The sequence below is a fragment of the Sceloporus undulatus genome, chromosome 3 (assembly GCF_019175285.1).
Source record: "Sceloporus undulatus isolate JIND9_A2432 ecotype Alabama chromosome 3, SceUnd_v1.1, whole genome shotgun sequence".
In the NCBI taxonomy this organism is placed as follows: domain Eukaryota; kingdom Metazoa; phylum Chordata; class Lepidosauria; order Squamata; family Phrynosomatidae; genus Sceloporus; species Sceloporus undulatus.
In genome coordinates, this window is record NC_056524.1 from 272553929 (window position 1) to 272567692 (window position 13764).

General features: G+C 40.5%; 1 protein-coding gene across 1 annotated transcript in view; it reads right to left on the reverse strand.

Annotated features, from left to right (window-relative positions):
* Positions 1-13764, reverse strand: part of ECEL1 (endothelin converting enzyme like 1) — an 84622-nt gene that overhangs the window by 8733 nt on the left and 62125 nt on the right. The window contains 2 exon segments of the mRNA XM_042456308.1: positions 6691-6815; positions 12672-12739. Coding sequence (XP_042312242.1) covers positions 6691-6815; positions 12672-12739 — 193 coding nt within the window.

Below are 13764 nucleotides of genomic sequence, written 5' to 3' on the forward strand. Positions count from 1 at the left end.
ATGATATTGATATCAACAAGCCTCTGAGGCATGGCCAATGTAACTTGCTGTGATTTTTATAAACTCATGCTCAGTAAAGAAAAACCACAGTCCCTTGACCAAGTACACACTTCTGAGAAGTACAGTTGAACCCGAGGGCAAGTCCATTTCTGCCATCTGTCTAAGAATAATGCCAAAATGTCCTCCATTTTGATCATGCCTAAAAACATGCATTTATATTAACGTTTTTTAAAAAAAAACTCAATTTTTTGCGTGTCCTCCATTTTTATAAAAATGTGTCCTACATTTGAAAATGTTGCCCTACATTTGTCCTACATTTGTCCCGGTTTGGAGGTCCTCACTTATGGCAACCCTAGGTTTAGATCTCATTATATCCAATATATTGGGTTCCATTGCTCTCCTTCTGAAGGGCCTTTGGTCCAGAACACACTGCAGAAATGAACTAGTGTGAGACTGCTTTATCTGCTCTGGCCCAGTGCTAGGGAATCCTGGGAATTGTAGTTTATTGTGGTGCCAGAGCTCTCTGACAGAGGAGGTTCAATTCTAACAAAACTACAGTTCCCAGAATTCCCTGGCATTGAGCCAGGGCAGTTAAAGCAGTCTCAAACTGGATTATTTCTGCAATGTGTTGTGGGCCAAAGTGATCTCTCTCTCTTTCTGCTGTCCTGTCAAACCTATGTGGTAGTGTTCAGAAAGAGTTTATTCCTGAACATGGCCACATAGCCCGAAAAACCCACAAAAAACTATGGATGCTGGCCATGAAAGCCTTCAACTTCACATTGGATATCTCTATGGGGAGAAACTGTTCCAATTGATTTTCTTCTTATCTGCTGTCTTCAATGTCCAGCTCCTGCATCTGCACATGGCAATGGGGAATCCAATGGCTTCGATGACACAAATCCTGTCTTGAATTCTGGCTGATCTTTTTAACTTTTGTATTTGGTATTATTTTTTAGCTATGTTTCTTTTAACTGTTGCAAGCCATCTTGAGTCCAAGACTGGGAAGAAGGCAGGAGATAAATAGATGGATCGATAATATAAGAAGCCACATAGAGCTGCTAATGTTGGCAAGTGAGCAGGAGTTGAGGGGAAATTACCACCTCCAATACACCAATACTCAGTGAAACCCCCTCCCTAAGGGACATGATATGACCACCCAGCACCGTCACTGGACCATGCCAACAACTATCAAGTTGGGATGCACAGAGAATTATTATTATTATTATTATTATTATTATTATTATTATTTAGCACTGTAGATTTGCACAGCGCTGTACATAAAAACAATAAATATAAAAGACTAAACCTGCCTATGGCATACAATCTAAGAAATGATAGGATAATACATATAAATACATAGCAATACAGGAAATGATTCAATAAAACAGGCAACAAAAGAGCATCAAATAGCAAGTGACAATTATGCAATGCCTGGGGACGCTGCCCTGAACAGGATGGTCTTCAACTCCGTTTTGAAGCTGGTTAAAGAAGTGATGGCCCTTGTGTCTCGCGGGGAAGAAGGTTCCAGGAGTGAGGGGCAGCGAGTGAAAAGGGGGTGAATCCTAGATGGGGCAGAGGAAATCCTGGGCTGGGACAGCAGACCTTGACTACCAGAACGGAGGGCCCTGGTGGGAAGGTGAGGAGAAATAAGGTCTGATAAGTAAGGAGGGGCCAGTCCATGGAGGGCTTTAAACATTGACAGCAGGAGCTTATACCGAATGTGGAAAGAGAGGGGGAGCCAGTGAAGGGATGCCAACACAGGAGAGATGTGGTCAGAGCGGTGGGTGGAAGTGATAATGCGTGCAGCTGAATGCTGGACAGAGATTAAAGGACGGAGGTGAGAAAGAGGAAGCCCAGCCAGGAGGACGTTACAGTAATCCAGTCGTGAGACCACTAGGGCATGGACCAGGATCTTGGCAGTAGAGGCAGAGAGATATGGTCGGATTTTGGCAATGTTGTATAAAAAGAATTTACAAGCCTTGACTGTGGTCTGGATCTGAGGGATACACGACAGAGAAGAGTCAAAGATGAAACCAAGACTGCAGGCTTGCTGGACTGGTTGAATAGAAATGTTGTCCACAGAGACAGAAAAGGAGTGTTGTCATTGAAATCCACAAACACCCGGACAACTTTAACAGGAAAGAAGAAACTCTGAAAGTAAACAAAGGGGTTGTGCAGACCACCCCTAAGGGCTGCCCTGCAGCCGCCTCCAACTGTGCTGTATCGGGGCTGAGGCAACCACATGCCACGGCCCCAATCTGGCCTTTCCAGGGCACAAAAGGGAGATGCAAAAAGCTGTGTGCCATGGCACCGTGGCTTTAAGGCACTCCTTTGTTGCTGTGTCATGTAAACGCAGCCCCAGAGGAGCGCTGTAATGCTGTGCACTGTGTGGAGCGGCGCATGGCATCACGCTGCCACGGGGGCAGATTTGGGGCATGCGTCATATGGATACCCTGCCCTGACTCCACCCTGGCCTTAATGGCTGGTCTGCACAGGCCCAAAGTTTGACTACCAGCCGTGAAAAAACACCCAAATCAAGACCTAGCAAGTGCAAATGAAAACCAACCATGGTGAGGAGGATTCCCAGCAGACAATGGATCACTAAGTACAGTTTGCCTGTGTCATGCGCGGATGCATTTTACGCGGCTTCCAGCTTATGCGGAAGCTGCTTGGGGATGGAAACAATGGCACGCCCCATTATTTCCTATGGGGCTCGAGCATAGGCAGATTTTCCCTTATGCGTGGGGATCCGGAACGGATCCCCTGTGTAAGGAGAGGATCCACTGTAAATGGACACCCTGAGGCCTTGCCATTCAACAACAGACCAACACAGAGATTAACATGTAAATCACTTCCTCTCAACCCAGCGTCACACAGTGTGTGTGTGTGTGTGTGTGTGTGTGTGTGTGTGTACACACCCCACTCCTATGCCATCATTTAAAAAAATCTTTTAAAAAATTACATTTAAAGTGTAGCCTTCTCTTTTCTTCTCCCACTGAGCCTCGCCCCACAATCTTGCTTTCCAACATCCAAAACTCTCTCCCAGCAATTCTTTCAACAGCTCTGAAAACAATTTTTGAAGCTCCACGCTGTCATCTCTGCCTCTCCTTTTTCCTCATCCTTTTGTTGTGATCTTTCCTTCTTTAGTCTTTAAACCTACAAAGCTTCTTCGTTCACTTTCCTTTCCTTTCCTTTCCTTTCTTGACAATTTTCTGCACATGTTTGTCCACTGAACAGTTATCTTCAAACACAAACACAAGTTTTAAAGGCACTAATGCAATCAAAGCAGTAATATCTCTTTACACTAACTCTAAATACTCTCATTTCCTATACTAACATTTAAATTATTATTATGCCAGAACTGAATGAAGATAAATCGCTGTTCTTAAAAATGGAAAACCATTCTATAATCCTCTTTCCAAAGAAACAAAACCTCCCTTTAGTTGAAAAATGCTGGCTTTCTCAGGATGCAATCCTTGGCCTAAGTCCTTAATGGCATTTACTTCTGTGCAGATACATATAGCATTGTCAAAAACAGCCAGAATTTTTTTTTTGGGGGGGGGGGGTTATTTATGCTCCCGTAGCATATCTTTGAGAATCCACATGATGTAATAGTTTGATTATTGGACTAGGATTCTGGAAACCAGGGTTCAAATCTCCTTTCAGACTTGGAAATCCACTGGGTGACCTTCAACAAGTGACACTCTCTCAGCCCCAGAGGAAGGCAAGGGCAAGTACATGCCCAAAGAAATCTTGCAAAGAAAACCTTGTTATAGGCCTTAGAGTTACCATAAGTCAAATCAATTTGAAGGTGCAACAAAACAAAAGTGCTAGCTTCTGCCAATACTTTCTAAGAAAGTGTGCAAGGGGCTATCCAATACCTGCTAGCACAAAATAGCTTTCTTCTGGTCATGTAACTGTAGGCATACAGTGCCAGAGAACAGCTTTGCCCACCAACGCAAATGGTTACTGAATGGTTGTGGGGGTGCTACCAATGACCATCCAGCTGCTATTCTTCAGAAGGAGGAAATATTGCCTTCATAGAATTATAGACTTGGAAGCAAACCCAAGGGCCAGCCAATCCAACCCCCTGCCATGCAGGAATACACAACCAAAGCACCTCCGACAGGCAGCCATCCAGTCTCTGTTTAAAGCAGGGGTGCCCAACTGAAAAGGAGGTAGGGGCTGAAATTAAGGTCTGCTAGAATATTTGGGCTGCCAATAGGTTTAGGACAGGGAAATCTAGGACATTTAGGTGACATGTAGGACATTCAAGAAAAATGGAGGACATGACCAAATAAAAGCTGGAAGCATATAAATGTAAATCCATACTTCTTAGCCATGCTCAAAATGGAGGACATTTTGGAATCCCTCCTCCTGGACAGGAAGGCTGAGATGGGAGACATCTCCAGGAAAAGGAGGGAAAGTCTGGTCATCCCTGCCCTCCTTCCTTCCTTCCTTCCTTCCTTCCTTCCTTTCTTTCTTCCTTCCTTTGCTTCTTCCTTTCCTCCCTCCCTCCCTCCCTCCTTTATTTCCTTGCTTCTCTTTCCTCCCTTCCTCCTTTCTTCCTTTCCCTGCTTCCTCCCTCCCTCTCTCCCTCCCTCTCTTCTTTCTTTCTTTTTTCTTTCTTTTCCTCCTCTTACCCCCTTCTTTCTTTCCTTCTTCACTTCCTTGATTCTTTCTTTCTTTCCTCCCTCCCTCCCTCCCTTCTTTCTTTCTACAGGAGGAGGAGAAGGAGGAGGGGGATGGGGAAAGAGATAAGGATGCCCACGCACCACATTGTCCTCCTCCTCCTCTGCCAAGTCATTTGCCTTTGAGCAGCCTGGGGGTTTTGCCAGGTGGGCAGCCTTGCTGACTCGGCAGAAGAGGAGGAGGACAACTCGCTGGGCAGGGGCCCTTGTCTCTTTCCTCCATTGCTGGGCGGGCAGCCTTGTGAGGAGGAGGATGGGGGTAAGAGACAAGACAACCCACCCACCGCATTGTCCTCTTCTGCCAAGCCGTTCATCTTTGAGTGGCAAGGCTGCCTGCCCAGTAAAAAACCCAGGCCACTCGAATGACACAGCAGAGGACAACCCAGTGGGTGGGTTGCCTTGTCTCTTTCCCCCCTCCTCCTCCTCTGTCGAGTCGCTCACCTTTGAGCAGCCTGGGGGCTTTGCCAGGCAGGCAGCCTTCCAAGGACGAGGATCCCGAATCCCAGGCTGCTCGCCAAAAGTGTGGTGGCCTCCTCCTCCTTCTCCACTCCCATACACACCCAAGTGAAGACCCTGGGTCCCTTATCTTAATGAGCCAAACCCCTGCCCTCTCTAGCTCTTTTGCTCTCTCACTCCCTGCTGTCTCTCTGCCCTCCCGGCTCTACTCTGCAGCTTGCCCTACAAAAAAGCTCCTCCCTCTGGGCCTCACTCCCTCTGGGGTGAGAGGAGCTGTAAGCCTGCCCCTAGCAAAAGCTCTCCTGGGAAGTATGGGGGAAGAGTCCATTGCTCCCATCCTCCAAAGCCCTGTGCGATCAGGGAGGATTCTGGGAGCCAGGACATCCTCCTCCTCCTGATTATTTGGCCCCGGGCCTCCAGAAATCCTTTGGCGGGCCGCATGCGGCCCCTGGGCCGCAAGTTGTGCACCCCTGGTTTAAAGACCTCTAAAGAAGGAGACTCCATCACACTCCAAAGGAGTGTCTTTCACTGGCAGACAGCTCTTACCATCCAGAATTTCTTCCTAATGTTGAGGTGGCATCTCTTTTCCTGTAGTTTCCATTGCTCTGTGTCCTATTCTCTGGAGCAGCAGAAATCAAGCTTGCTGCAGCCACAATATGACACTCCTTGAAATACTTAAAGAGGCTTATCACGTTGTCCTTAACCTTCTCTTCTCCAGGCTAAACATCCCCAGCTCCCTAAGTTGTTGCTCATAGGGCATGGTTTCCAGACCCTTCACCATTTTAGTCACTCTCCTTTGGACACATGGCTCTAGTTTCTCAATGTCCTTTTTGAACTGATGTACCCAGAACTAGAAACAATATTCCAGGTGGGGCCTGACCAAAGCAGAATAGAGTGGCACTATTACTTCCCTTGATCTAGACACTATATTTCCAAACTTCCAGTGTAGTTATGTTGATCAAGTTTTACCCTCTATCAATGCACAGTAGAATTTTGGCTATAGCATACCATATCTTTTCCAGTTATTCAAAAGCTCATCAACTCAATTTTAAAAATTTAATAACTGAACAGTTTTGGGAACTGCAGTTTCTCTGCAAATATCCTTGAAATACATTGACAGCAGCTGAATATTTGTTACGTGCTGATAATTTTTCAATATTCAATAATGTTTCATTAATTTAACCACGAGTGATAGCTGACATGCAATAGAAAATGCTAAATGGATTAGACAGATACTGTACATTGGTGTTTGGAAGGCTAGCAACTTATGCAAATTCTTATCTAATGCCTCCCTGAAATGAACCAACCAAGAGTGACCAGCAACTCCCAAAAGCCTTCCGATATTCACACTTGACAACTGAAGTGGAAATTCAAATTTCAGAAATTTCCCTGTTCAGATCTAAATGATGAAACTGGAAGAATTCAGCAAATCTCAAATATTTGCAAACATTGGTTTGGACTGCAGACCCTTTGAGGAAGAGCTCTCCCTCTTCTGTCCAAATGTGGTATTGCAAACTCTGGCCAAATAGGCATCCTAGCTCACCCGCTGGTTGTAGACTGTGAAGTTGTCATATAGGTTCACAATGCACTCTGCCTTCTTCAGGAACTTGCTGTAGGAGGCATCTGTCCACCAATGCATCAGGTTACCATGCCGGTCATACTGGCCTCCTGCAAAATAAAGCATAATAATAATAATATAATCACAGAAGCATAGAATCATAGACCTCTAGAGTTGGAAGAGACCCCAAGGGCCATCCAGTCCAATTCCATTCTGCCATGCAGCAACACACAATCAAAGCCCCCCATGATGGCTGTCCAGCCTCTGTTTAAAGACATCTAGGGAAGGAGACTCCACCAAAATCTCTGAGGAAGGAGTGTGTTCCACTGTCGGACAGCCCTTACTGTCAGGAAGTTCCTCCTAATGTTGAGGCGGAATCTCTTTTCCTACAGTTTGCATCCACTGCTCCAGGTCCTGATCTCTGGAGCAGCAGAAAACAAGCTGAAGCAGGTCAGACACTCTGTTCAACTTCTATTAGATTCCTCAATAAGCTGGCCACCCCACTTGCCACAATGGCTATTGAGAGTCGCTCCATTCCAGATGCCCGTTTATTGGAACCAAGTTGCAAGATCGGTATGGTATCATCATTTGCAAGGCCTCCGCTTTTCACCTCCCACAGTTGTGTTCTTAGTTCGTGTGTGTGTGTGTGTGTGTGTGTGTGAATATGTTGATTATTTTTTAATCCAGTTGCAAAAACCTATTTAGAAAAAGCTGGGAGTCCCAGGAGGGCACCCATGAATTAATATGTTTAAGGGGAATTTTAATACCTCTTTGGAATTGCCTCTAGAAATTTTTGTAATTTGAAATTCTAAAATGTAGACAAATTTTATCTTTTTTTGGGATTCAAGAAATATTGGATTTGAATTTTGATAATATTCATTTTTCCCTTATTGTGAGTATAAACAACTTCCTATTGAACTCTAGAAATCAATGTATTTATTTATTTATTTATTTTCTCTCCTGGACCACTCCCAAGATGGGAGTGGGCACAAGGAAAACTGCTGCGAAAGCAACAACGAATACTCCAATTAATCCAATAAGGAGAACATCACTGAACACACCTACTAAAACATCAGAACTGAACGAGACAATGATGGAAGAAACCAGGAAAATGCTTCAGGAAACAAATATGGAAATACAAAAATCTAGGGACGAGCTGAAAGCAGAGTTTAAGAAAGATTTGAGAAATGAACTGGGAGAAGTAACCTCAAGATTGGATAAGATTGACGAAGATCTAAAGAAGGTCAGTGGAAAGGTAGAAAAACTGGAATCAGGCATGAAGAAAATGGAAATAAAAGTGGATACATTATATAAAGATCAACAGGAGGGACAAGAATCGATATTGAAGCTGCAATTAAAACAGAGAGAAAATTGTTTGAAATTGAGATGTTTGCCTGAGAATATAAATGAAAATCTGTATAACCTCCTTACACCAGTTCTGGCTAAATTCATTGGTGAATTGGAAACGCTCTTTCCATGGGAAATAGACCGAATCTACAGAATAAATTCTCGAATTGCGAGAATCAGGAAGCTCCCGAGGGATATAGTGATCTACTTCGTACGGAAGCAAACTAAAGAAATAATTCTAAGACAGAGCTACAATACAAAACTGATGATTGAGGGCAAGGAGATCACAATCCTAAGAGATATTCCTGGAAAAATTCTGAAGAGAAGAAAGGAATATAATTTTCTGACCGAACAATTGAAAGCTTGAGGGATGATCTTGACGGTGTTATAGTGACCTGGAAACAAAGGAAAGTAAGATCGAACTCTATTGAAAAGGCCAGACTGTTCCTGATTGGTTTGAAAAAAGAACCAGAGAAAGAGAATAAAGACAACGAAGAAAAAGTCGGTGGGGATGAGGACGAAGAGGAAGAAGAAGAGGTAATTGAAGAGATAGTCGGAAACTGAGAAAGGGAGACGAGAGAGAAATAAGAGAAGATCTTTATCAAGAATTTAGATATTTTCTTTTGACCCTTAAAGATTTATATAGCTTTATTGGCAGATAGACGAACTTTTAGTTTAATATCGATTTGACTGTTTACTCAGAGAGACACGAATCCATATCAAGGATCGATTTTTTTTAGTCTCCAACTCATTGATGAAAGAAGTTGAAGAGATGTCAATTTTAAATAGAGAAATATCTGACCACAACCCGATAATGTTAAACTTAAAAGAACCATTTAAGAAATATTTCTGGAAATTAAATGAAGAACTGTTAAAAAATGAAGAGGTAATAAGCAAAGGGAAGGGTATGATAAAGATATTTTTTGAGGAGAATTTGGATAAAGAAGTAGATACAGCAATAGTGTGGGATGCCGCGAAAGCCACAATAAGGGGATTTTTCACCCAACAAAACATAATCTGTCAGAAAAAGAGGAAACAAAAAATAACTTCATTGAACAATCTATTGAAGGATAAAGAGGAAGAACTAAAAAATAAACTAAATAATAAAACAATTCAAAAAGAAATAAAAGTTCTGAAGAAACAATTAGAAATTGAAGCAATTAGTGAATTGGAAAAAAACTTAAAGACTGTAAAACAAAACAATTTTGAACATGCCAATAAAACAGGAAAGTGGCTAGTACACAAACTAAGGAAAGAGAAAGAGAAAAATTCAGTTAATAAAATAAAAAAGGGAGATCCAGCAGAAAGATATAGAGGAGGTTTTTCTGGAATATTATGGGAAACTATATTCAAAACAAAATGAAGAGAGTGGGGAAATTAAGGAGTTTCTGGCTAATAGTAAAATTCAAACATTATCGAAAGAACAGCAGGAAAATTTAAATCAGCCGATTACAAAAGAGGAAGTTTGGGAAGCAATAAATCAAAGCAAAGTAGGCAAAGCCCCAGGAAATGATGGTCTTACAGCCTTATTTTACAAAACATTTATTGAGGAAATATGGGAACCCTTACAGAGAATGATGAATGATGCCCTAGAAGGAAACATACCTGAATCATGGAAGCAAACGGAGATCATCTTTATTAGAAAAGAAGGGAAAGACCCACAAAATCCGGCCAATTATAGACCAATTTCCCTTTTAAACAATGATTATAAAATATTCGCATCAATCTTGTCGTGTCGCCTAAAAGACCATCTAAGTAAAATAATAGATGAAGAACAAAGAGGCTTTCTGCTAAATCGGCATATAAGAGAGAATTTAAGAACTGTAACAGATATACTAGAGTACTACGAAAAGCATAATGAGAAAAAATTAGCCTTATTCTTTTTAGATTTCGAAAAAGCTTTTGACTTTATAAATTGGGATCTGATAATAGAATTATTAAAAAAGTCAAAGTAGGAGGAAATTTTATTAATTGGACGGGGAAAATCTATGAGAACCAAAAAGCCCAATTGAGAATTAATGGGGAAAGAACTAAAACTATAGATATTCAAAGAGGAATACGGCAAGGATGTCCGCTTTCACCATTGTTATTTTTATTAGTTACAGAACTTCTTATAAAAGAAATTAGATTAAACACTAATCTGAAAGGTGCAAAAATTAAGAAACATGAATATCAAATCAGAGCCTTTGCGGATGATGTGGTCATAATATTGGAAGACCCTAGGGAAAATGTAGAAGTCCTTCTGGATTTATTAGATCTGTTTGGTAAAATCACGGGGTGTAAAATCAACAAAGATAAATCAATTATTTTGACTAAAAACATAAAGAACAATGAAGAGAAAGAATTAGAAAGGAAAGCGGGAATAAAGGTAGAGAAGAAAACCAAATATTTGGGAATTCAAATTACGAAGAGATCTATAGAACTATTTGAGAACAATTATAAGAAACTTTGGTCCAAAATAAGAGAAGATTTGATTAACTGGAATAAACTCAGTTTATCAATATTAGGAAGAATATCAGTTATTAAAATGAATGTTATATTTATTTCAAACAATCCCAATCATTATTTCAGATAAATCATTTAAAGATTGGCACAACGACAATAGCCCAATTTATATGGAGAGGAAGAAAACCAAGAATTAAATCAAAAAATTTACAAGATTCTGGGGACAGAGGAGGCTTAGATCTTCCCAACTTAAAAATTTATTTCGAGGCATGTGCGTTATTATGGGTCAAAGAATGGGTTACTTTGGAGGATGGAAAGTTACTAGAATTGGAAGGGGAGGGCTTGAGCTTTGGATGGCACGCCTATTTGGCATACGGGAAAACCCAGCAAAACAAAGACTTTACCAATCATTGTGTTAGGAAACCCCTGATTAAAATTTGGAACCATTATAAAGAAAGAATACTACCCAAAATGAATTGGTGGGTTTCCCCCCACAAAGCCTTCTTTAGAAAGGAGATGATCAAGGATATAAAATGGTATAACTATAACGATTTTATAGAATTTTGAAACGGGAATTGGGAAATTAAAACAAAAGAAAAATTAATAGAAGAAGGATGGAAAGGAACCTGGCTCGCATATAGACAGATCTATGAAAGATTTAAGACAGAGCAAAGGACATATGGATTTGAAAGAAAGGGGGATGAAACTCGATTGGGAAAGATTCTGGTTCTTGAAGAAAATAAACTAATCGCTAAAATTTATAAAATATTACTACAGTATGATAGAGAGGAGGAGGTAGTAAAACATCAGATGATCAAATGGGCAAGGATCATTGAGCATCCCATATTACTATCTCAATGGGAAAGAGTTTGGGAAAATGGATTTAGATATACAGCCTCTCAAAATCTGGGAGAGAACTTGTATAAAATGTTCTATCAGTGGTATCTTTCACCAGATAAGATAGCGAAGATGCACAAAACAAAAGGAAATATGTGCTGGAAATGTAAAAATGAAATGGGCTCCTTCTACCATTGTTGGTGGACCTGCAAATGGGCTAAGCAATTTTGGTCAATTAACAAAATCTTAAATGTTAAATTACACCTAAAACCAGAATTCTATCTTTTGGGTCTATTCGGAGATGAAATCGCTCCTAAACATGAAAAAATTGTCTTTGATATGACATCTCTTGCTCAGGTATGTTTTGCACAAAAATGGAAATGTAATGATATTCCAACAAAGGAAGACTGGATGATAAAATTATACGATGGAATAGAAATGGATAGACTAACTCAGGCTCTAAGGAATTAAACTAAAGGGAAATTAACGGAAGATTGGAACAAAGTTATCAATTTCTTGAAAGATAATCTGGGTAAATTAGCATTTATTAACACAGTTTGAAATGGAAAGATAGAACCCATTACCTGAGAAAGTTTTAAGAAAGTCAATCTAACAAAGCTAGATTGCATTGGTAAATAGGAAGTCAATCAGTATGAATGAAGAGAGAATGAGAGGAAGAATGAAAGATAAGAAGAAAGTGATTAGATGATTAGCTTAGTTTAGGAAGAGGTTAGAACAAAGAGAAGTAGAGTTTTAATGTAGAAAAGGAGAAGGAGAAGGATGAAAGAAGAAGAGTGAAACATATACTGTAGATTAGTTAGGTTAAGTTAATAGGAGTTAGGTAGATAGATATTTAGACAGGTAGAGCGGGGTTAAGTATGAGTAAATAATAGAAACATATAAAAGGATATTTCACTTGTGTTTTATGATCCATGTTGATGTATAAAGGTATACGTATGTATGATGTATAAGGTAATATGTGTCTTTTTGTATTGTTTTATATTTTATTATTAATAATATATATATATATATATATATATATATGTGTGTGTGTGTGTGTGTGTGTGTGTGTGTGTGTGTGTGTGTGTGTGTGTATATAGGAATTGCCTCTGGAGTTCTGTGGGATTTGGAAGCGATATACACCGGGTTGGTGCTAGGCTGAATGTTGCCCCAGCCAAAATATAATTTTATTTGAGCTACTAACATTTCCCTAAAACATATTAATTTATGGGTACCCTCCCAGGACTCCCAGCTTTTCAGGTAACATTAGGGTTACCATAAGTCGGAAAACACTTGATGGTACACAACAACAATAACAACAAGGAGTAAGAACTCACCCCAGTCATCGTAGCCATGGGTCAGTTCATGCCCAATAATTGTGCCAATACCACCATAATTCAGAGACCTGTCAGTGGGAGATAAACGTTGAGGGTTGGTAGTAGATAAAGCCATAGTAATGGTTAGTGGCTCCCATGTCAAGAAGGTGGTGAATCTGCTCTGGGTTTTACTTTGAACTTGAAAGGAATCATCTCAAGCACTGAGCCTAGACTGAAGGAGAGTGTTCTCCTCCTTGGAAAACTCCTTTTAATTTCTGACTGAATCCCAGAGCAGACTCACTTTTCCAGTGATATGGAAGCCACCAGCATGAACAACCATTTACAGGGTGCCCCCAAAGAGGAGGAATTTGAATATACTGACATGCTTATATGTAGATTATGCCCATGTGTACACAGTGGAGAAGACTGACCAAGTGAAGACTGTACTAACTCCATCTGTTCTCAAGGTAGTAATTGTTGATGGGTGACTTCAGGATCCCTCTACTCTCCCTTCTGAAAGGTCTTTGGTCCAAAACACACTGCAGAAACAATCCAGTTTAAGACCGCTTTAACTGCCCTGGCTCAGTGCTAGGGAATCCTGGGAATTGTAGTTCATTGTGGCACCAGAGCTCTCTGACAAAGGTGGCTAAATGACTCAGAAAACTACAGTTCCCAGAATTCCCTAGCACTGAGCCAGGTCAGTTAGAGTGGTCTCAGATTGGATTTTTTCTGCAATGTGTTTATTTTATTTATTTATGCTATGATTGATTGGATTCTGTTTTAATTGCCATAGCAGCATCTTATGGAGTTCTGGGATTTTCAGTTTAGGGAGGGGCACCAATAATAATAATAATAATAATAATAATAATAATAATAATAATAATAATAATTATTATTATTATTATTATTATTATTATTATTTATTTATATACCGCTTTTCCATTGATCAAAGCGGTTTAACAACATATACAACTTACAATATAAATATTAAAAACATGAATATATTAAAAGCCCCCATATACAAATTAGCAATAAACATATCTCATGCCAGCTCAACAATGCTGCCAGGAGGGGAGGGAGAGCATTCAGGAGTCAGGAGTCAGGGGTATGCCTG